We start from the raw sequence: 23,783 nt of genomic DNA on the forward strand, positions 1-23,783 counted from the left end.
AGGCCGTACAGTGCTGTCTAATGTGAAGGACAGGGCAGCACATGAGGAGTGGATGTGTTCAGTACATTTCTGCCACAGTGTGAATTTAGATACCCTTAGAAATAAGTCCAAGTGGGTCAGTCCATCAACACCTACACCAAAAGTTGAATGGACTCTCGATGAAGTTTGCTCAAGTTTGTTTAAACAAGTTTGTCTAAACGAAGAACCTTCAACATGTTGATCACCAGTGAGTAAAGAGTTTTACAGACAGTTTTATTAGCATGGAAAATGTATTTTTTGGGATTGTAAAATATGTGATCAGGGCACAACTGTGGGAAGACTGTGTGTGTTTGTGTGTGTGTGTGTGTGTGTCAGTATAAAGTATAATTGTAATACAGCTGATTAGAAAGTTATATTTGTTCTGACAGCTTTAGAAGTGTTTGGATATTCCAGAGGGACTTCCATCCACAGAGAGAGAGAAACAGAGTGAGAGAGAAACAGAGAGAGAGAGAGTGAGAGAGAGAGAGAGAGAGAGAGAGAGAGAGAGAGAGAGAGAGGAAAAATAGAGAGAGAGGAGAAATAGAGAGAGAGAGAGAGAAATGGAGAGAGAGAGAAATGGAGAGAGAGAGATACTGCAGCTGTGTATTATTTACTAAACTGAGCAGAGTTGTGACAGATTGAGATCAACCAGTCCATTAACTGTTCTTCTACAGCATTTAACATCTAATGATGAAACGTTTCACATATGGAATAACTGAGCTGAGATAGAAGGAGAGAGTGTGTGTGTGTGTGTGTCTGCCGTCAGAGACTAGTAGTTACGTAATATTGGAGTTTCTGTGACTACAGTGACCATGGTCATGACAGTAACTCTGATGACCACTTGCTGGGATTCCAGAAATTGGAAGAAGAGTGAAACAAAGAAAACAATCAGAACACGTGCTTCAGGTTCCAGGAACCTGGGGATGTTTTCCCCCCGATGAGTTCAACACGCCAGACTGCGAATGACCATGACTGAACCCCCAGATGAATGACCATGACTGAACCCCCAGATGAATGTCCCTCTCCCTCCGAAGATCAAGGATTTGTTTACAGACGGTCATCTGGCCAACCTCACTCTGGCCTTTTTCTAGGAACTCCTCTAATCTTCCAATTAGACGGGTTGTAATCTGAGAGGATGGTGGATCCGAGTGGTTTAAGGCTCAGAATCCCAGCACTGTTTCCACTGGCAGGGACTGGCAAGTGTGGAGTCTGTTGTTAGCAACCAGAGAAAACAGCAGGAACCCTTGTACCTATGAGCTAATAGCCTCCCTACCTGCCAACCAGCCCTGTGGAGGGGGGGGGGGGGTAGAGGGATTGAGGGGTGGGAGGATGGAGGGAGGGAGGGAGGAAGGAAGGGTTGGTGTGTAGGGGTAGAGGGATATCATGATGGAGGGGTTTAGGGATAGAGGGGTAGAGGGGTTTAGGGATAGAGGGGTAGATGGGTTTAGGGATAGAGGGGTAGAGGAGTAGAGGGGTGTAGGGATAGAGGGGTAGAGGGGTTTAGGGATAGAGGGGTAGAGGGGTTTAGGGATAGAGGGGTAGAGGACTAGAGGGGTGTAGGGATATAGGGGTTTAGAGATAGAGGGGTAGAGGGGTTTAGGGATAGAGGGGTAGAGGGGTTTAGGGATAGAGGGGTAGAGGACTAGAGGGGTGTAGGGATAGAGGGGTAGAGGGGTTTAGGGATAGAGGGGTAGAGGGGTTTAGGGATAGAGGGGTAGAGGGGTTTAGGGATAGAGGGGTAGAGGAGGAGAGGGGTGTAGGGATAGAGGAGGAGAGGGGTGTATGGATAGAGGGGTAGAGGGGCGTAGGGATAGAGGGGTGTAGGGATAGAGGAATAGAGGGGTGTAGGGAGAGCAGGACAGATGGATTAGGGGATGGTCTGAGCTGATGTTAGCTAACCCAGGCCCAAGCTGCTGGTGGAGAGACATGCTAGTCTCAGGTCCAGAACCAACAGCTGGGAGCCTAGGAAGTGACATTAGAGATGTTTGTGTTCCACTCACAGATTTAGGAGAGATTAAGTTGTTTTGTGACTATCCAGGTGCTGTCTGGTGCGATTGTTTGTTGAGGTTATTAGGACTTTTTCGAATTAACATTTACCTAATGAACTTTTACGAAATTGACTCCTTAATCCACTTATTGTAGTGGTCTCTGAGCCAGTAGAAAGTTGGCGGCATCTTTTTGAAAACTCATTAAAAAGAGATATGGTTGATCAGAAGACAGCTTTAGAAGTGTTTGTCCTCTCCCTCCCTCCCTCTCCCAGTCCCAGACTGTTTTCCAGAGTGTTTTAACGCCTCACCTCCCCCTGCTAACACGACCGCGGGCTCCTCCGTCCCACTCCGTACGAGAAGCTTGCGATACACTCAGGAACTCGTCATTCTGGATGACAAGTGTTTGTGAGTGTGTGTGTGAGTGTGAGCGTGTGTGAACTGTCAGGAAGTAGAGTTGTTCCTGGGTCCCGTGTGGCTTCATAGAAGCTTTTCTCCTGTCAGTCAGGGGGGAGGGAGGGGGGAGAGAGAGGGGGGGGGGAGACAAATGGGTTGTGCTGGCCTGGGGGGGCGCCCATGGTGGCAGCTGGTCCTGTGTGTGTGTGTTTCTGTGTGTTCTCCTAGGAAGCCCAGCTAAGGTTTTGGCAGAGGCCAGGCCCCAGGCCTGTTAGTCCACCATTTTCAACTTTTAGAACGCAGACACACACACACACACGTACGCACCCAAACAGGCCTCCGAGCACGTAACACCATCAACCCAGCACGCACACTCGCTTCCATGCTTCCTGGCGCGGCCATGGAGGGGTGGGGTCTAATCACGGGCCAATCTTATCAGACCCCCGGGGCCCGAGAGCCTCACTTCCTTCCCGGGCGGCACAGGGTGTTTGGAGAAGGATGAGGACTTCCTGTTCGGCCTCTGAGATAGCATCATCCTTACGTAACACTGGGAGAACACTGCATGGGGATGAGGGGAGGGCTGGAGAGAGGGAGGCTGGAGAGAGGGAGGCTGGAGAGAGGGAGGGCTGGAAAGAGGGAGGCTGGAGAGAGGGAGGCTGGAGAGAAGGAGGGCTGGAGAGAGGGAGGCTGGAAAGAGGGAGGCTGGAGAGAGGGAGGGCTGGAGAGAGGGAGGCTGGAGAGAGAGAGGCTGGAGAGAGGGAGGCTGGCTCCGGGACTGTAGAGAACATTGAGAGACACCAGCCCTCTGTCTCCCGTCTCTGAGAGACACCAGCCCTCTGTCTCCCGTCTCTAAGAGACACCAGGAGGATAGAGGGAACAAGAGCTTCCGGTTTCCCTCCCTTTCCGCAGCGCTAATCAAACATTTAAACAGACGACTGATTAGCCACAAATATTTGCCCCTGTTCAGATCAGGCCCAGAGCCCCCTTAATAAACGATAATCATAATTGAAACGGTAATTGTTTTCTGTTTGCAGAGATTGAAGCGACGGAGGCGTGTGATTGGCTGAGAGCTGCTGGCTTTCCCCAGTACGTGCAGTTATTCCGAGGTAAACAGAGTACGCGCTCCCACATGCCGAACGAACGCGTCCCCATCTCAGACAGACAGAAGTGTTCATTGATAGTAAACAGTTTCAAACTTTTATTAATTGAATGTGTTGTTTACTTGCATCTTGGGGGGGGGGGGGGGGGGGGGGGTGGGGGGGGGGGGGCGGGTTGGAGCACCTGATCAGGAGGCTGCAGGTGCAGATCCCCCTCAAGCGTCGCCGTGGATACGAGCATCTGGTGAATAAACACATTCTTCCTGTTCTGTTTCTTCAGAATTCCGAGGCCCCGTTGATGTAGGGTTGGCAAAAAGAGACCATGACTTCCTGGACAAAGATGCCCTGGACTCACTTTGCAGGTGTGTGTGTGACAGGTGTGTGTGTGACAGGTGTGTCTGTCTGTCTCTGAACATAAGTGCCGTTTGGGATTGTCTAACTTACTGTGCTGCTATCCTCGCCTCCCCTCCACTCTTCTACCCTCCTCTCTTCTACACTCCTTCCCTCCCCTCTCCTCCTCCCCTCTCCTCCTCTCTCCCCTCCCCTCCCCTTCCCTCCCCTTCCCTCTCCTCTTCTCTCCTCTCCTTCAGGAGATTAAGCACTTTAAACAAATGTGGTGAGATGAGACTGGAGCTGCATAGATCAAAGAGACGGGTGAGTAGGGATGAATGCCGTGAAAACACTGGCTTAGCAACACGCACGCATGCACGCACGCACACACTCTCACACACGCACGCACACAGGTTTGGCAGGAAAGCATCCACACATAGGGGACTGCCAAGAAAGTGTTGAAGTGTCACAGTAACATCTGATATGGACTGAAGGCTCCGCCCAGATGACAGCTTCTGTGGAGAGGAGAGAACATCAGAATTGGAAGGGGAGTTTAAGAAAATGTATCATGGCCTTTTTAGTGAGTTTTAGCTCAAACTATCTCCTTCCTGGTTGTTGATGACATCCTTGTGAAGTTCTTCGTCTGTATTTGTTGTTTTGCTAGACCTGTTCCTGACTAAATTTTGAACATTAGATGAATTTGTTGAAGCCTACATTCAGGAAATTTTTGTCATCAATTTTAAGTGAATCTACCTTCCTTCTGAACTTCACAATATGTCTTGTTTGATTTTTGACAGACCATTTTAATGTCCCTTGACTGTGAGCACCGAAATAGTTAGAATGTTGCACTGCTGAACCCTGACCTTCCTCTTCTCTCTGTTGTAAGGGGGAGGAGTCTGAGGAGGAGGAGCCTGTTGCCATCAGCAGCCGATGGACCTATCACAGGGAGACGCGTCGCTGGCGTCGCGATGAGGGCCGGGACTTCCTGCGTTGCCCCGACAGCCCCGTTCGCCCAGAGACGCCCCCTTGTGACATCATCGGCGCCCGCCGCGAGGACCCGTCCTCCCACAGCAGCGGCAGCGGCACGGAGAGCGAGGGTCACGAGGGGCGCTGCTCCCCCTCCGACCCCCGGGAGACCAGCTCGTCACGCTGCTCCTCCCTGGACGAGGCGCCCGGCGAGCCCCCCTCCCCCAGCCTCAGCGGAGAGGGGGGCCGGGAGAGGCCCCCCAGGAAGAGGGGCCCCGGCTTGCTGAGGAGGATGGAGAAGCTGAGGCTCCGGGGGGGGACCACCAGCCTGCGCTGTCCCCAGGGCCATGGCCAGGGCCAGGGTGAGGGCAGGGCCAGGTTGGTGATCAGCAGCCCAGTGCTCCAGGAGCAGAGTCTGGGGAGAGGCCTGGAGGTGTCCGGCCCCCAGGAGAAGGCCCCAGGCAGGCCCTCGCCCGCCCCGTCCACGCCCCGTCACTCCGGCAGCAGCGACAGCCCGTCGGAGTCCAGCAGTGCAGTCAGCACACCCAGCCCTGTCACTAGGGTGCGCAGTCACTACAAACGGACCCATGCCCAGAACCAGGCCCAGAACCAGGCCCAGAACCAGGCCCAGAACCAGGTCCAGAACCAGGTCCAGAACCACCACAGGCTACTCCAGAGGGCTCCTGGCATCCTGGACCAGGACTTGAATAATCGTCCCAACCAGCACGAGAGCCTGGTCTTCCTGGTCCCACAGGGACATAAGCCCGGAACCTTCCCCATAGCCCTCACCCACACCCTGCCCCTCTCCCCCAGAGACGACACCTCAGTCAACTGGCGTACCGGAAGCTTCCATGGTTGCCGGGGGAGACGGGGAGGCCGGGGGGAGCAGGAGGCGGTCCGGAGCCCCCTGGCGACGCTCCAACACCGCGTCAGCGTCTACGACAACGTGCCGGCCCTGTCGCTAGGCGTGGCCGTGGGGCGGGAGGGGGGGGGCGAGGCGGGGGACGTGTTTGCGGCGCTGGACAGCGTCATGGAGCGAATCAGTGGCCTTCAGAAGCTGGTCTCCACCTGGTCCGAGAGCCTATCGGAGGACGGGGATTCTTCGGACTCCACCCGGGGCCCCTCCCCCTCGCCCTGGCCACGCCCGCCCCCCTCCCCCGACCACATCCACTTGGAGCTGGGGGAGGGAGGAGGCACGGAGGGGGAGGGAGAGGGGGAGGACAGCCTGACACAGTCCAGTCTGCAGGCCAGGAGGTGAGAGAGATGTTTGGATGACCCGCTCAGGTTTAAGGCTGTTTATGACCTAACGCTCCTGTGTATTACATGCGACCGTACATGCATGGCAAAGGCTAATCGTAATGAATTTGTGCACGTTAAATGCTAACAAGGTAAATGGATAATGGAGCAATTATGGCACTTGACACCGTTACAAAGCTGACCCCTGTGGCTCCTTCTGCTGCTAACGTGTGTGTGTGTGTGTGCGGGTGTGTGTGTGTGTGTGTGCCAGGCCGGGCCAGCAGCAGGGTGTGTCCAGTCAGCCCAGCAGTGCGCTGCAGAGCCAGCCTCTGTCCCGACTCCTCCTCCTCCAGCAGCTCTCCCTGCTCAAGCTCACCGCCCTCATGGACAAACACTCACCCTGCAGCAAGCAAGGCTGGAGCTGGTGAGGAGGGAGGGAGGAAGGGAGGGAGGGGGAGAGGGGGAGAGGGAGGGAGGGGGGAGGGGGAGAGGGGGAGAGGGGGAGAGGGAGGGAGGTTGCACACACTCATTCACACACACAGAACCGTGTATTGTAGTTTCGACTTCCCTGTCGGTTGGCTCTCTGTGAGATATAACTTCTACTGTGTGCTGCTTCTCTCCTCGTCTATATTTAAGAAACAAACCGATACTTCGCGAGGCACTATTAATAAATATTTAACGTCATCCATTCCTGCTGCCAGTCGGAGAAATGTACAAACTGAGAAAACAGACTTTGGGTGGTGTGATAGTAATTGGACAATTTGTTTCAACAATTGTTGAGATACCAAAGTAGAATCTGGTTTCTCTTTCTATTTACCTCTCTTCTTCTCTCTCTCCCTAGCTCTCCCTTTCTCTCTCTCCATCTGTTTTCTCTCGCAGTCTTTCTTTCTTTCCCTCCCTCTCTCCTTCTCTCTTTCTCTGGCTGAACATTGATCCAGAGTTGTTGTAGACTGCCCTGACTGCAAACCAACCAGCCCAGTTGCTCATCAATTGTGTCTCGCATTTACCCGAGCAAAACAGCACACTCACTCTCCTCTCTAATGGACGATATCTACTTGGGGGTTTGTGCAAAACAGAAAGAGAGAGAGAGAAAGCAAGAGAGAAACACACACACACACAGTCAATTTAATTCACCAGCAGAATGCCTTTACAGTAATTGAAGGTGCATGCAGATATGTTTTAATTTGTGATAACTGGGCAGAGCAATTAAAACATGTTAATCCGCTGGTCCACTAGGTGGCAGAAACCCTCTGTTGTTATGGTTGAGTTCAACTATACTAAGCTCAGAACAAGTTCAGGCGGGAATGTGTCTCGGTTGGCCATGTTGAGTGTGCGGCATACTGTGTTCGCCAATAAAGAAATAAAGTTCCTTAAATGTGTAACAAGAAGCCTCCGGGAGTTACTACATAAATGGCGACGAGGATAAACTGAAGCCGATGCCTCGTGGGGATGCAACGGATGCAAGCGAAACAGTAAGACTCTGTAAAGTTGCTACGTTAGCATGAGCGGTTCCGACTCCGAGTCAGACGTTACCCCGAGAATAATCATGGCGGCGGCCTTGGTAGGGAGCACCGCTCCGTTCGACAGTGAGACACAGACGTGGGAAGAATATTGTGAGGTTCTTCACCATTTTTTTGAAGCTAACGAAATCACAGATGCAAGTCGGCAGAAAGCTATATTTCTCAGTTCGGTGGGAAGTCGAACGTACAGCCTCGTGAGGAACCTTGTCAGTCCCGCCAAACCGGGAGACAAGACGTTTGCCGACCTGGTCAAGATTTTAAAGGAACATTTCAACCCCAAACCCAGCGAGATTGTGCAGCGGTTCAAGTTTAATTCCAGACAGAGGAAGCTTGAGGAAACAGTAATGGAATACATCGCCGTGTTAAGGAAGTTAGCACTGGACTGCAGCTATGGAGACAAGTTGTCGGAGATGCTACGCGACAGACTGGTTTGTGGGATTGGAGATGACCGCATTCAGCGCCGACTGTTGTCAGAACCGGATTTGACGTTTGAGAAAGCACTGAAGCTGGCACAAGCCATTGAGACAGCCAGCAGGGATGTTAAGGATTTACAGTTGCTGGAGTCTACACCCTCACACATGAGGGCACCTCTAGCAGTGCACAAAATGTCTACAAAGAAGTTCCCCACTAAGCAGCAGCACCAGTATAACGCTTGTTACAGATGTGGAGGTGAGCAGCACAGGGCTGGGGAATGTAGGTTTATTAAGGAAACCTGTCATAAGTGTGGTAAAATTGGCCACATTCAAAAAGTGTGTAGGTCGGGAGGCTCAGTTAGCGCTTCACAGGCTAGTGGGGGTGGAGTACCAACAGGGAAGTATGGGATAGCCCAGGGAACACATTATGTCAGCCAGGGGGAGGGCGACATAGACGACGATGAAGTCATGTTCACACTGTACAAACTAGATGACCTAGACGTACCAGCAGAGGAGCCGTTTATACAGACATTGACTGTTAATGGGGATAAACAGAAATTTGAAATGGACTCTGGGTGTGGGGTAACAGTAGTGAACCACTCGGTGTACAAAACCTTATGGGGGAAGGAGGTGCCAGAGCTACGCTCATGTAGAGTGAGGCTAAAAACATACACAGGACATAAGGTAAATGTTGTGGGGGCAGCAGTGGTTAAAGTACAGCATAAACAGCTAGTAGAGAACTTACCATTGGTAGTGGTGGCAGGTTCAGGCCCCAGTCTAGTAGGCAGGTACTGGATTAGGAGGCTAGGGTTACAGTGGAGACCAGAACCCCAGATCCACCATGTTCAGACAGAGACCCCAGAGAAGGCACAGTGGAGACCAGAGCCACAGATACTCCAGGTTAAAGCGGAGACCTTGGAGGAGGTACTGGGGGAATTTGGGGAGGTTTTCAAAGACGAACTAGGGAGATTCAGAGGCCCCCCAGCAAAAATATACGTGGACAAGGAAGCAGCCCCCAGGTTTTTTAAAGCCAGACCCGTCCCATACGCCATGAAAGGGAGAGTTGAGGCTGAACTCGACCGTCTCCTTACAGAGAAGATAATTGAACCAGTAAAATATGCTGAGTGGGCAGCGCCGGTGGTCCCTGTGTTGAAACCAGATGACACAGCAAGACTATGCGGAGACTACAAACTGACAGTGAACCAGATCTCAAAACTGGAGCAGTATCCAATTCCCAGAATTGAGGACTTGTTTGCCATCCTTTCAGGTGGAAAGAAATTCACAAAGTTAGATCTGAGTCACGCCTACCACCAGATTCCATTGGATGAGGAAGCAAAAAAGTATGTAACTATAAATACACACAAAGGCTTGTTCACATACAAAGTGTTACCTTTTGGAGTTTCATCATGTCCGGCTATTTTCCAACGTACCATGGAGGGACTACTGCAGGGCATCCCTCGTGTGGCAATCTTCCTGGATGACATCCTGCTGACGGGAAAAGACGACAAAGAGCACCTGCAGACTCTGACCATGGTGCTGAAACGGCTACAGGAGGCTGGTCTAAGGCTTAAGAGGACCAAGTGTGTGTTCATGAGTGAGGAAGTGATATTTTTGGGTCACAGAGTGGATGCAACAGGACTGCACCCAATGCATGAGAAGGTGGAAGCAATCAAAGAGGCACCCTCACCTTCAAATGTGACAGAGTTAAAGGCATATCTGGGACTATTGAACTATTACAACAAGTTCCTACCAAATCTGTCTACCGTCCTTGCTCCGGTGCACAAACTGTTACAAAAAGACACAAAGTGGCAGTGGGGAGATGCACAACAAGCAGCCTTTAACACATCAAAAGACCTCATGCAGTCAGCTCAGGTGCTTGTGCATTACGATCCAGAAAAGGACATTGTGCTGTCATGTGACGCGTCACCATACGGGGTAGGTGCCGTTCTGTCACACCACATGCCAGATGGAACTGAAAGACCCATTGGTTTTACCTCACGTACACTAAACACGGCAGAGAGGAACTACTCACAACTGGATAAGGAAGGTCTGTCAGTGATGTTTGGAATACAGCGCTTCCACAAGTACATTTATGGACGGAGATTCACTATAGTGACAGATCACAAGCCGCTGTTGTCACTTTTCAATGAGATGAAAGCAGTGCCACAAATGGCCTCGTCCAGGATCCAAAGGTGGGCTGTAACACTGAGGGCCTACGAATACACAATAGTTTATAAGGAAGGGAAACATCACAGCAATGCTGACGCTCTCAGCCGCCTTCCTTTGCCAGATACACCTAAAGTGGAGACGTCGGAAGAGAGGGTTCTCATGCTGGAGAGCTCTGACATCACGCTGGTGACAGCTGATCAAGTGAAAGCATGGACAGACAAAGATCCAGTACTGTCGAGGGTGCGAGAAATGGTTCACAACGGCTGGTCAGCAAAAGATAGAGGGGAGGAGTTTGCCCCTTATGAGGTGAGGAAACTTGAACTTAGTATTCAAAATGGTTGTGTGATGTGGGGGTCGAGAGTGGTTGTGCCAAAACCAGGCCAAGGAAGCGTCATGAGACAACTTCATCAATGCCACCCGGGAGTGTCCAGGATGAAAGCATTGGCTAGGAGTTACGTATGGTGGCCGAAGCTGGACAAAGAGGTGGAGGATACGGTAAAGGCCTGTACAACATGTCAGGAACATCGCAACGTCCCGGCACCAGCTCCGTTACACCCCTGGGATTGGCCTGACAAGCCCTGGAGTCGTATTCACGTGGATTATGCCGGACCGTTCATGGGGAAAATGTTTTTTGTGCTCATAGATGCACATTCAAAATGGATGGACGTGTATCCAGTGAACTCTGCCACTTCAGCCACCACAATTGAGTGCCTGCGAACCAGTTTCAGTAACCATGGACTGCCTGAGTTGTTGGTGTCTGATAATGGCACTTGTTTCATCAGCGCAGAGTTCAACGTGTTTTTAAGTAAAAATGGAATCCGTCATGTGACCTCTGCACCCTACCATGCCTCCAGTAACGGGTTAGCAGAGAGAGGGGTACAAACATTTAAGAGAATGATGAAAAAATGTCCAGAAGGCCCGCTGACAGCTAAAGTAGCCAGAGTGTTATTCAGCTACAGAGTGACACCTCACACTACAACAGGCCTTTCTCCAGCAGAGTTGCTTCTCGGGAGGAAACTACGTTGCACTTTGGATTCCATACACCCAGACCTAAACAATAGAGTGCAGAAGAAACAGGAAAGACAAATGAAAGATCATGACAAAAAGGCAAAAGAACGCTGGTTTAAAACAGGTGATTCAGTGCTGACCCAGAACTTCAGTTTTGGACCCAGGTGGATACCAGGAATCATTGAGTCAGTGACGGGACCAGTGTCATACAAGGTGATGTTGGGTGATGGGAGAATAGTGAGGAGACATGTGGATCAGATCCATGCTCACCACCAGAGACCAGGAAGTGGAAATGAAAAACAACAAACTGTGTCAACTCAGCCCAACACAAATGATGAAGAATGGCTGGATACTGAGGAGGTTGCGCTCAGGGGTGACCAGTTGGAAGAGCCAGCAGCATCAGCAGTTGTAGGAAGTTCAGACCAAAGTGCTGTGGCAAACCAACCTCCAGTGAGGAGACTGGCAAAAAGGGAGACTAAGTTGCCCAGTTATCTTAAAGACTTCAAATTGAACTGAGAGAACGAGACTCGTTGATAAGTGGCCTTAATATGGACACCTAATCAAACAGGACAATAGCCTGATGTTTGTGTTGTTAGAATGTTCCTAAAAATAAATGTTTGTGTAACCTGCTTAAGGAGGGAGGGATGTGATAACTGGGCAGAGCAATTAAAACATGTTAATCCGCTGGTCCACTAGGTGGCAGAAACCCTCTGTTGTTATGGTTGAGTTCAACTATACTAAGCTCAGAACAAGTTCAGGCGGGAATGTGTCTCGGTTGGCCATGTTGAGTGTGCGGCATACTGTGTTCGCCAATAAAGAAATAAAGTTCCTTAAATGTGTAACAAGAAGCCTCCGGGAGTTACTACATAATTGAACAGCGTTATGTGTCGGAGGAGTAGAGTGGAGAGAGTCTTGATGGAAGGAGCTTTATCAAGGCAGAACACACCGTGGGAGCGCAGGCCAATCACAGCGCAGCCAGACTCCGCTCAGCACGCTCACATTTGATTGGCTTGCGAGTTTTATCTCAAAGTGCCCGAACTTGATCAATTGACAAAACGGGAGGGCGAGGGGGGCTTTCAATTTGCCCCGCCGTTATTGCTCTGGTTTCTGGCTGCGCGTCGTCACGACAACACGGCCATGGCTCTGTAGCGCTTAGATAAACAACCCGTTCAACGTATATAAATCTAGGACATCATGTTCTGAGAAAACGTTCCACTCTCCCCCCTCCCACAGGAAGTTAGCAGCGGTGGTTTTCGCTCTGTGAGTATTTGCCCGTCCCCGTTACACTTGTTTTCCATAGACGAGCGCACGCTAACATCAAAGCGACACATGTAAAATGTATGGCGTGCGACGCAAGACGAGCCGCGCGGGCTGTAGCGTGTGTTGGGTCGCATCTGTTAAGCTTGCGAGGCCCTCATACTTATCATTAAATCATCGGGGATAAATGTTACAAGATGTTGACGAACAACAACAACGAGAAGTGGTAAACAAACACCTGTAACAGGAGACACGCAGAGTAGGAATGAGAACAGGGGAGGGGTAGATAGAGAGAGAGACAGAGAGAGAGAACGTTTGAGAGATAGATAGGTTCGGGTCGTGTACTATAACTATCGTAAACACAAATACATTTATTTACACTTATATGCATTGGCCTGTTTTTCTGCCTCCATATTTCTGAAATGATAACCCCCCCCCTCTCTCCCTCCCCCCCCTCCCCCCCTCCCCCCAGGACAGTGCCCAAGCCCCCCAGGAAGACTAAGCTGTCAGAGGTGAAGGGCAGGAGGGTGTTCGGGGGCCCCCTCCTCCACAGCATTCAGCACACAGACGACCCGCTTCCACCCAGCATCCTCAGAGCCATGGTGTACCTGAGGACAGAGTGTCTGGACCAGGTGACTGCACACACACACACACACACACACACATGCAGGTCTGAGTCACTTAGTGGGGACACAGAAAGGTGATCTCTGGACACGCCCACTCCTAACTCTCTCCTTCCTCTCCCAGGTGGGTTTGTTCAGGAAGTCGGGGGTCAAGTCTCGCATCCAATACCTGCGCGACATGGTGGAGGCGGACCCCGAGGGCGTGTCCTTCGAGGGCCAATCAGCCTTTGACGTGGCCGACATGGTGAAGCAGTACTTCAGAGACCTGCCGGAGCCTGTGTTCTCTGGAAGGCTGTGTGAGACCTTCCTGCACATCTACCAGTGTGAGGACACTGAACCTGGCTGTGCTTCCTGATAGACCAAACTACACACACACACACACACACAAGGCCGGGTTCCCAACAGACCCACAGACTATTTTGGGATGTAGCGATCAATGGCTAATTTGACAGATCATTCCCAAATTTCGATATTTCACTATAACTTGGATTTTAAAGTCATTTTCTCTCCTCCTCCTCATCTCTTTCTCCCTCTCCTCTCTCTCCCTCTCTCCTCGTCTTTTCATCTCCTCCTCCTCACTCTCCTCTCTCCTCTTCCCTCCTCCTCCTCTCCTCCTCCTCTTCCCTCTCTCCTCCTCACTCTCCTCTCTCCTCTTCCCTCCTCCTCCTCTCCTCCTCTCCTCTCCTCCTCCTCTTCCCTCTCTCCTCCTCCTCACTCTCCTCTCTCCTCTTCCCTCCTCCTCCTCTCCTCCTCTTCCCCCTCTCCTCCTCCTCACTCTCCTCCTCTCTCCTCCTCTTTCCTCTCTCCTCCTCCTCCTTCCCTCTCTCCTCCTCACTCTCCTCCTCTCTCCTCCTCTCTCCTCCTCTTTCCTCTTCCCTCCTCCTCTCTCCTCCTCTCTCCTCCTCTCTCCTCCTCCTCTTCCCTCTCTCCTCCTCACTCTCCTCCTCTCTCCTCTCTCCTCCTCTTTCCTCTTCCCTCCTCCTCCTCTCCTCCTCTCCAGACCTCCCCCAGGAGGAGCAGACGGCGGCGGCCCAGGCGGCCATCTTGCTCCTGCCGGACGAGAACCGGGAGGCCCTCCGCATGCTCCTCCTCTTCCTGCGGGACGTGGTCTCCATGGTGACGGAGAACCAGATGACGCCCGCCAACCTGGCGGTATGCCTGGCCCCCTCCCTGTTCCACCTGAACACCCCCAGGAGGGAGAGCACCACAGCCAGGTGCGCTACACTGGAGGGGGGAGGGGGGGGGAGAGAGAGGGATGGAGTGGAGATGAGGAGAAGGATGGGGGGGGTGAGGAAACGGATGGAGGGATGCAGGGGGGATGAGGAAAGGGATGGAGGGATGGAGGGGGGGTGAGGAGAGGGATGGAGAAATGACCCAAGGGGTTAGTGTGTGTTTTGGATGAAATGACCAAAGGGGTTAGTATGTGTATTTTGGATGAAATGACCAAAGGGGTTAGTATGTGTGTTTTGGATGAAATGGCCAAAGTGGTTAGTATGTGTTTTTTGGATGAAATGACCAAAGGGGTTAGTATGTGTATTTTGGATGAAATTACCAAAGAGGAAATGACCAAAGGGGTTAGTATGTGTGTTTTGGATGAAATGACCAAAGGGGTTAGTATGTGTTTTGCATGAAATTACCAAAGGGGTTAGCATGTGTGTTTTGGGTTAAATTACCAAAGAGGAAATTACCAAAGGGGTTAGTATGTGTGTTTAGGATCAAATTACCAAAGGGGTTAGTATGTATGTTTTGGATGAAATAACCAAAGGGGTTAGTATGTGTGTTTTGGATGAAATGACCAAAGGGGTTAGTATGTGTGTTTTGGATGAAATGACCAAAGGGGTTAGTATGTGTGTTTTGGATGAAATGACCAAAGGGGTTAGTGTGTGTATTTTGGATGAAATGACCAAAGGGGTTAGTATGTGTTTTGCATGAAATGACGAAAGGGGTTAGCATGTGTGTTTTGGATGAAATGACCAAAGGGGTTAGTATGTGTTTTGCATGAAATGACCAAAGGGGTTAGTATGTGTGTTTTGGATAAAATGACCAAAGGGGTTAGCATGTGTGTTTTGGATGAAATGACCAAAGGGGTTAGTATGTGTTTTGCATGAAATTACCAAAGGGGTTAGCATGTGTGTTTTGGGTTAAATTACCAAAGAGGAAATTACCAAAGGGGTTAGTATGTGCGTTTTGGATGAAATGACCAAAGGGGTTAGTATGTGTGTTTTGTATGAAATGACCAAAGGGGTTAGTATGTGTGTTTTGGATGAAATGACCAAAGGGGTTAGTATGTGTGTTTTGGATGACATGACCAAAGGGGTTAGTGTGTGTATTTTGGATGAAATGACCAAAGGGGTTAGTATGTGTTTTGCATGAAATGACCAAAGGGGTTAGCATGTGTGTTTTGCATGAAATGACCAAAGGGGTTAGCATGTGTGTTTTGGATGAAATGACCAAAGGGGTTAGTATGTGTTTTGCATGAAATGACCAAAGGGGTTAGTATGTGTGTTTTGGATAAAATGACCAAACAGGTTAGTATGTGTGTTTTGGATGAAATTACCAAGACCAAATGGGTTAGTATGTGTGTTTTGGATGAATTTACCAAAGAGGAAATTACCAAAGGGGTTAGCATGTGTGTTTTGGATGAAATGACCAAAGGGGTTAGTATGTGTTTTGCATGAAATGACCAAAGGGGTTAGTATGTGTGTTTTGGATAAAATGACCAAAGGGGTTAGCATGTGTGTTTTGGATGAAATGACCAAAGGGGTTAGTATGTGTTTTGCATGAAATTACCAAAGGGGTTAGCATGTGTGTTTTGGGTTAAATTACCAAAGAGGAAATTACCAAAGGGGTTAGTATGTGCGTTTTGGATGAAATGACCAAAGGGGTTAGTATGTGTGTTTTGTATGAAATGACCAAAGGGGTTAGTATGTGTGTTTTGGATGAAATGACCAAAGGGGTTAGTATGTGTGTTTTGGATGACATGACCAAAGGGGTTAGTGTGTGTATTTTGGATGAAATGACCAAAGGGGTTAGTATGTGTTTTGCATGAAATGACCAAAGGGGTTAGCATGTGTGTTTTGCATGAAATGACCAAAGGGGTTAGCATGTGTGTTTTGGATGAAATGACCAAAGGGGTTAGTATGTGTTTTGCATGAAATGACCAAAGGGGTTAGTATGTGTGTTTTGGATAAAATGACCAAACAGGTTAGTATGTGTGTTTTGGATGAAATTACCAAGACCAAATGGGTTAGTATGTGTGTTTTGGATGAATTTACCAAAGAGGAAATTACCAAAGGGGTTAGATGTGTGTTTTGGATAAAATGACCAAAGAGTTTAGTATGTGTGTTTTGGATGAAATGACCAAAGGGGTTAGCATGTGTGTTTTGGGTGAAATTACCAAAGAGGAAATGACCAAAGGGGTTAGTGTGTTTTGGATGAAATGACCAAAGGGGTTAGTATGTGTGTTTTGGATGAAATGACCAAAGGGGTTAGCATGTGTTTTGCATGAAATGACCAAAGGGGTTAGCATGTGTGTTTTGCATGAAATGACCAAAGGGGTTAGTATGTGTGTTTTGGATAAAATGACCAAACAGGTTAGTATGTGTGTTTTGGATGAAATTACCAAGACCAAAGGGGTTAGTATGTGTGTTTTGGATGAATTTACCAAAGAGGAAATGACCAAAGGGGTTAGTATGTGTGTTTTGGATAAAATGACCAAAGAGTTTAGTATGTGTGTTTTGGATGAAATGACCAAAGGGGTTAGCATGTATGTTTTGGGTGAAATTACCAAAGAGGAAATGACCAAAGGGGTTAGTGTGTTTTGGATGAAATGACCAAAGGGGTTAGTATGTGTGTTTTGGATGAAATTACCAAAGGGGTTAGTATGTGTGTTTTGGATGAAATGACCAAAGAGGAAATTATCAAAGGGGTTAGTATATGTGTTTTGGATGAAATTACCAAAGGGGTTAGTATGTGTTTTGGATGGTAAACGACCAGAATATGACCAAAGAAGTTAGCAAGTGTGTTGTGGATGGAAAACAACCGAAAATTTACCAAAGGGGTTAATATGTGTGTTTTGGATAAAATAACCAAAGGGGTTAGCATATGTGTTTTGGATGAAATGACCAAAGGGGTTAGCATATGTGTTTTGGATGAAATGACCAAAGAGGAAATTGCAAAGGGGTTAGCGCGCCTGTAACATTGTCTGTCCCAGACTCGTTCTGTGTGCATTTGCATCAGTTTGCATTACATGCTTCAGGCTTGCATTTCGAATGTGTATCAGCAGTGTTTGCTGCCATAGCAAAGCCCCTCTCACACACACACACACACACACACACACACACACACACATGCTGTCAGCTAGACTCACTTCATGTTGAAGTGGAGCTCTCCAAAGTGGTCTGAGATGACAGCAACAGAGGCCAGACAGGGCTAGTAATGACTAGATAACATGGAGGGAGGAGGGGGTGTGGAGGGGCTGGTGGGGTGGGGGGGGGATTGCGTAACCCTGACCTGTCATCCATCTGGCTTTGATTTCATTGTGTGTGTGTGGAGGGGGGGGGGGGGGATTCTTCTTGTAACACCACACAGCTGGTTCGAGCTGTCAAGCTACAGACAGGCTTAGATGGCTAGAAAGTATGAGAGAGAGGGAGAAAGAGAGAGAGACAGATGAGGATGAGAGAGAGAAATAATGAATATGAGAGAGAGAAAGAATGAATATGAGAGAGAGAAAAGAATGAATATGAGAGAGAGAAAGAATGAATATGAGAGAGAGAAAGAATGAATATGAGAGAGGGAGAGAAAGAATGAGAGAGAGCAGGAGAGCAGTACGAAAGCTCCCCAGCTCCCTGTGTGTTGATGTGCTGCTTCCTGTTTCCTGTCTCCAGGTCGAGCCACAGGAAGTGCAGTCTGGGCCGTCCGGACGCGAGGGACCTGAGTGAGAACCTGGCTGCCACGCAGGGTCTGGTTCACATGGTGACCGAGGCCGACCGCCTCTTCCAGGTACACGCTGTCCCTGCCACGCCCCCACAGCTTGACTCATGTGCACATGTACTGCACTTGTGTGTGTGTGTGTGGGTGTGTTGTGGGATTGGCAGGCACACACACACACACACATTCACACATGCGGTATGCATGCACACACACGCACACACACACGTGATACTGAATAAATTCACACATTGTAAGTGGAACACTGAGTCACATTTTAGGGTTAACTCTTAATTCTGGAATGAGGGTGGTCCTTGGATATCTAACAGCTCTTTATACCCTCTCCTCCCCCCCCCCCCCCCGTCTCCCCCTCCATCTCTCTCAAGCTGCCAGAGTTCTGGCCCGGACAGGCCCTGGCCAGCATCAGCAGGGAGTCTCTCCGGGCGGAGGAGGAGCAGGAGGAGGAGGAGGAGAGGGTGCGTCTGGAGCAGAGCACCCAGCTGCTCCTCAGGGAGGCCAGGAGCCGGGGCTGGGAGTCGGCCTCGGGCCCCGAGCACGTCGACCTGGCCTCCAAGAAGGTGAGGAAGTCAGAGGAAGGGACGGATGGTGGTCGAAGCCTCATTCTTTATTCACTCCCTCTCTCTCTCTCTCTCTCTCTCTCTCTCTCTCTCTCTCTCTGTCTCCCTCTCACTCTCTCTCTCACTCACTCTCTCCCTCTCACTCTCCCTCTCTCCCTTCCCCCTAGGTTGGCGATGGCAGTCCCCTCCGGTTGTGGCGGGGGTTGGTGGAGGTGGATGCCCCCCACGGAGACCTCCACCGGCGGCTCCTCCGGGAACACCGCCTCTGGGAGGGGAACCTCCAGAAGGCCGCGGTGCTCCAGACCCTGGCCAAGGACACGGAGGTCTACCGCTACCTCCTCCAGAGCAGGGACCACGGCCTGGGGCCCCGGCCCCCACAGGAGTACCTGCTGCTGAGGTAATGAGCCGAGGCAAGGCCCAGGCTTCACGGCCTAGTGGGCTGCCGAGTCATTTAGAGGAGAGTACAAAGGAGTCAAACTCCAACAACTTACTCTGTTATGTTGGGATAACCTGTTGATGTGAAGCTATGACTCATTCTGAACTTGTAGCTCAAATCTGCCGGTCGGAAAGTGTTTGTAACGTTTGTCCCCCCTCCTCCCCTCCAGGAGGTGGCAGTGTGACCCAGCGTCGGGACCCCTCTACGTGTCCTCCGTGTCCACGGAGCGCCCTGCGGTGGCGGGGGAGGGGGTCCGGGCGCAGGTCCTCTCCTGCCTCTACCTGGTGGAGCCGCTGGGAGCCAGGAGGAGCCGACTCACCCACCTCTGCCGCGCTGACCCCAGGTAGGGGAGGGGGAGGGGGAGGGGGAGGGGGGAGGGGGGAGGGGGAGGGGGAGGGGGAGGGGGAGGGGGAGGGGGGAGGGGGAGGGAGTCCCGTCGCTCCAACGATTTAGTTTTGCTTCGAAGCGTCGCGTCGTTTGTCCCACCACCCCCACCCCCCCCCCCCCGCGCCTCTCCCTCGCTCGCTCTCTCCCCAGTCGGGTTCCGACGGCGGCATCTCTCCAGAACTGCCCCGCCGCTTCCTTTGTTTGCCTCCGATTTTAATCAAGCGATCCGAGGGCAGGAAGCCAGGTGGCTCCCTCGTGGCTCCGCCCCCAGGCCGCAACCAGACGCCAGCTCTCTCCCTCTCCCTCTCTTCTCTTTCTCTCTCTCTCTCTCTCTCCCTTTCCCCCTCTCTCTCTCTCTCTCTCCCTTTCCCCCCCTCTCTCTCTCTCTCTCTCTCTCTCTCTCTCTCCCTTTCCCTCTCTCTCTCTTGTCTTCCTCCCTCCCCCTGTCTCGCGGCTGCATGTGCAAAGTGCAAACACACGCCTTGTGCCGTTCCAACACGGCGCTGCCGAGGGGGGGGGGGGCGGTGAGCCGTTTTGCCGAGGAAGACACCAGACTCTCGTATTATGATGATTATCTTCACGGGGGTGCCGCTTCACTCCATTTCATCCAAACTCGGAGGCTGTAACTGAGCAAATCTCTGGCTCGTTTTCCCCCGTCGCACTCCAAAGCTCGCTCTCTCTCCGGGCGGAGGGGAAGCGCAGACACAGCGACGTCCGACGGTTATTTGCTGTGAGATTACGACATTAATTCTGAGTGCTTGTTAGTCCAATGGGAGGAAGGTTCTCAACTCTGCAGTCTTCGATGCGTAAGAGAGCCAGACGAGAAAGATTGATCCAGGCCCCTCGGACTTGGCAGGAAAGTGCTCTCTCAAACTCCCAGGGAGTGCGGGAAGTACGAGACCCGTCGCTAGCAGAGGTGCTTCGTGGGATGTAAAGAAATAATGATCTAATTCTAGAGCGAGGAAATCGTTTCGGTGAGGAGTAGTTTGAAGTGGTGGTGTTGATTTGCGGTCAGGCAAATTGGCCCAAGGAAATTTCCGTGTTATCGATAGTCCTGTCTACGGTGGACAGCCTAGATTCAAGACTTCAAATGTGTCATCATATCAGTCCGCTCAACTCTCATCATCTAGTTTCTGTCTGTGAACAGAGGTTGCGTGTGCAACCAAGCTGTATTGATTAAACCCTCTCCTCAGTTTAAGTACCTCTCGTCCACACCGTCGACTTGCTTTTTGTTAGCCGGCTAAATCGACGCCACGACAACCGAGGCACGCGTTGACCTTTGGGCCTCCTGTGTTGACGCTGTGCTCAGCGAATGACCTTTGACCTCTGTCCTCCTCCAGGGGTCGCACCCTGGACTGGCACCAGAGGGGGGCGGGGCAGCTGCTGGCCTGCGGCCTGCTGGCCATCCGAGACTCCTTCAGACCCGAGCACAGAGACGACAAGATATAAGAACGGCCTCCGCCGGTCGCAGGCAGAACCAAAGGCCCGGGAACCTGACCAATCGAGACGATCAGAGTCAGGGGTATGACGCCGGTAACCCCCAAAGATAGCTGCTTCTCATTGGTCAGGGATGACCATGGGGGCGCGACGGGAGAACCAGCCGGAACCGGAGCGCTCTGAACCACAGACAGACGGACGTTCGTGGAGGATGTTGGAGACGAGACTCGTTACCTCAGGCACGGTTGTGAATTTGTGCTGCCCACCCCTTTCCCCTCAGAAGTACGGGCGAGAGAGACTGTGTGCGAGTGAGAGAGAGGAACAAAGCGAGAAAGAAAGTGTGTGGGAGAGATTAGACAGTGTAGAGGGAGAGGCTACGCTGGATCAGGGCCGACACAACAGCCTGTCACCATAACGATCCGTCTGACTGTTGCAGGCCTGTTGCCTGGCAAGGGGGTCCCTGACACAGTCGTTCAGGCCTCGAGCTGTTTTCTTTTTTAAGATTGTAAACCAGGTGACAGCTTGATGAGCTAATGTACCTCAGGAGCACAGACACCGGTGCATCACTTTAAGACACGGTCGAGTATCCAGGAAATGTTTCTAAGACACGGTCGAGTATCCAGGAAATGTTTCTCTCTCTCTCAGGTTGAGAACGTTTATTTTGCGGGCTTGACGTTGCGAGAGACTTACTTCCTGGTTCTTTACCCCTTTACTTGTAAGTTTGGCATTTTAATCTATTTATACATTGTCAAAAGTATAATTTGCTAGTTAACTTCTTATGTGTTTGCTATGAATCAACAGTGTGTTGCCTGACTGCTTAATGGTATTATTCTCTTAAATGCCACCAAATAGCATGTCTGCTGTTACCATGGTGATTAATACTGTATTTAACTTGATGGATGTTTTTCCTATACCTTTACTGTACATAAGCGTCAGTGCGTGGGTTATTTAACTGAATATTTGCATTCAATAATACAAAAGAGATCTATTTAATATGTCTAAAAGCCTTTAGAATGTCCTCTAGTGTGTTATCAAAGTTTATGAGCGACATCAACTAATTAAAGCGTTGCAGTTCTCGAGGCCTGCCTGTTGTTGTGGTTTAATGTTTATTATTGTGAAACGGCTTGGCAGACAGGCGGAAGATTCGGGAGATTACCAAGTGTGGCGCGTGACGATAAACGACTACCAACAATCCTTCTGTCTTGATCACGCTTTACTCCCCTCGTCTATTTCCGAATCGTTTTTTTTTTTTTTTTGCTACGGTTACAAAACGCTTGGCGAATTATCTACGCTGTCAAGACGCCCACTTATCCCCTATTTGCATAATACATATTTACATATCTTATTGATTCATCTCCCAGATCGCATTATGCTATCCCCCCCCAAAGCAGTTTAAGAGACGGTCACAATATCATATCAGCGAAAAACTAAGACGTGAATGCGAGGTATAAAGAACCAGAGTTAAGAGACGATCAAACAAGATTGATAAGGGGGGAGGGAAGTATTTATGAGAACAATTTATAACTCTTAAACTGAAAGACTGCGCTATTTGCCCCGTGGTAGGGATTAACAAGTTCCACCCATTAACTTTAGGGTTACACATATTTACACTAGGGGTGAGGTTGGGTGGGTGAGGGCCTGGTCAGGGCTTTGATGAGAAGTATCTTCCAGTCAGCTTTGTGTACGCCCCCTCCCTCCTTCCCCCTCTCCTCCTCTCTCCCATCCTCAGTGACTGTCATCTCTGCCCTCCTCCCCCCTCCTCCCCTTACTCATCCTGGAAAAGCGCTAGGGGGCGAGGTCGGGGCACCAGTCAACTAGGTACAGACACTGTAGAGCTGCAGAGACACCACTGAACACTAGGGGGCGGTATGCTACGGTAGTGTTACTACTCTCCCTGTGTTACAACCATACCCCGTCTCCCCTAATAGTTCATCATCATAATACCCTAGGCTTGTCATGAGGAAAAATAGGAACACAAATATATACAAATGTAAAATACTTGAATGATATGTATTTTAATAACATTTAATATTCATAATATCTGGTAAATGTCTTTTTAGACTCCTGTAACCGCAGCGCATTCCCCGACTGTCCAGATCCCCTCTCCCAACTGTCTTGTCCCAACTGGATTGAGTTGTGACCCCCCATGCAGAGAACCCGGATGTCATCGTTTTACAGGAAGTCCTTTTATTTGATTTACAGTAAAAAATAAAAATAAAAACATGTTGGGATGGAAGGCAGCCATGGCAACTCGGGTGAGGTCACATCCTCTGGACTAGGTTGCTGATGAGGTCACATCCTCTGGACTGGGTTGATGCCCAGGATGTTGAAGCCTTGAGCCATGATGGACGCCGTGGCATCACATAGAAGCATCCGGCCCATGTTCACCTTTATCACTTCACCTGGAAGACAGAGAGAAGGTCCATGTTTTGGTACGGACGTTTGCTGCTGCCCCAGCCCAGGTAACGACCTACAAACTTCTCAGGCTTGGTTAGTAGCATTGTTTAACGTTTATGAAAGACGTACATCACATCTAATACACTTAATGTGCAGCTGTGGACTATAACTTACACTATGCTAGCCATGTTAGCTTAACATTTTGAAAGCAGCGTGGGATGCCAATAGCATGCTAATGCTAACTCACCCTGGGTAAATAGGACTTACAATTAGCATCTGAATCCAAGGGGTGTATGCTAATAACTCGGTATGTTGACTAGGAAAGATAGCTCTAGCTACGCTAACTTACTTAGCATGCCCTCTGTGTTTTTTTCTCTCAGTGCTCATTCTCTCTCCCCCCCCCCCCCCCCCCCCCCCTCTGCAGAGTACCAAGTTTGGATGCTTCGAGAGATTTAAAATCGCTGCATGAGTCTGGAGAGCCAACACCTCAGAGGATTGGCAAACAACACGACAGAGAGCGGGGGGGGGGGTTCTGAGCGTCGGTGAGTCACGACGATAGACGTGACGGTTGACGATAACTCTTCATGTGACACACTGCATG

The 23,783-nt window shown here is 50.3% G+C and overlaps 2 protein-coding genes across 6 annotated transcripts in view; one reads left to right on the plus strand and one right to left on the minus strand.

Moving 5' to 3' along the window:
* On the plus strand, positions 1-23,068 carry si:dkeyp-23e4.3 (rho GTPase-activating protein 7). Of its 5 annotated transcripts, none has more exons than XR_006955742.1 (15): positions 1-226; positions 3,434-3,505; positions 3,777-3,858; positions 4,087-4,150; positions 4,713-6,046; positions 6,300-6,452; positions 12,868-13,027; positions 13,143-13,341; positions 14,019-14,232; positions 17,905-18,019; positions 18,334-18,525; positions 18,693-18,922; positions 19,131-19,304; positions 20,689-21,500; positions 22,988-23,068. XR_006955742.1 is itself a non-coding variant. In XM_047016471.1 (14 exons), exons 1-14 carry the CDS (start codon positions 214-216, stop codon positions 20,795-20,797), a joined length of 3,111 nt encoding a protein of 1,036 aa, XP_046872427.1. In that variant the 5' UTR covers positions 1-213; the 3' UTR covers positions 20,798-21,865. The 5 variants fall into 5 exon arrangements, 2 of the variants coding, with proteins under 2 accessions (XP_046872427.1, XP_046872428.1); XR_006955741.1 differs by lacking the exon at positions 22,988-23,068 and adding an exon at positions 22,846-22,934; XR_006955740.1 differs by lacking the exon at positions 22,988-23,068 and adding an exon at positions 22,515-22,661.
* rars1 (arginyl-tRNA synthetase 1) overlaps positions 22,956-23,783 on the minus strand; it is a 6,756-nt gene continuing 5,928 nt past the window's right edge. Inside the window, exon 15 of the mRNA XM_047016473.1 lies at positions 22,956-23,187. Within this exon, the coding sequence (XP_046872429.1) occupies positions 23,078-23,187 (110 nt within the window). The 3' untranslated portion in view covers positions 22,956-23,077. The remainder of the gene's footprint in view (positions 23,188-23,783) is intronic.

Source organism: Hypomesus transpacificus, unplaced genomic scaffold (genome assembly GCF_021917145.1).
Source record: "Hypomesus transpacificus isolate Combined female unplaced genomic scaffold, fHypTra1 scaffold_385, whole genome shotgun sequence".
Lineage (NCBI taxonomy): Eukaryota > Metazoa > Chordata > Actinopteri > Osmeriformes > Osmeridae > Hypomesus > Hypomesus transpacificus.

Excerpts from the sequence above, each read along its gene's own strand:
- si:dkeyp-23e4.3 (XM_047016471.1), top strand. Across the intron at positions 3,506-3,776 it reads GTACGTGCAGTTATTCCGAG|AATTCCGAGGCCCCGTTGAT; the intron begins GTAAACAGAGTA and ends CTGTTTCTTCAG. Across the intron at positions 18,526-18,692 it reads TCGACCTGGCCTCCAAGAAG|GTTGGCGATGGCAGTCCCCT; the intron begins GTGAGGAAGTCA and ends CCTTCCCCCTAG.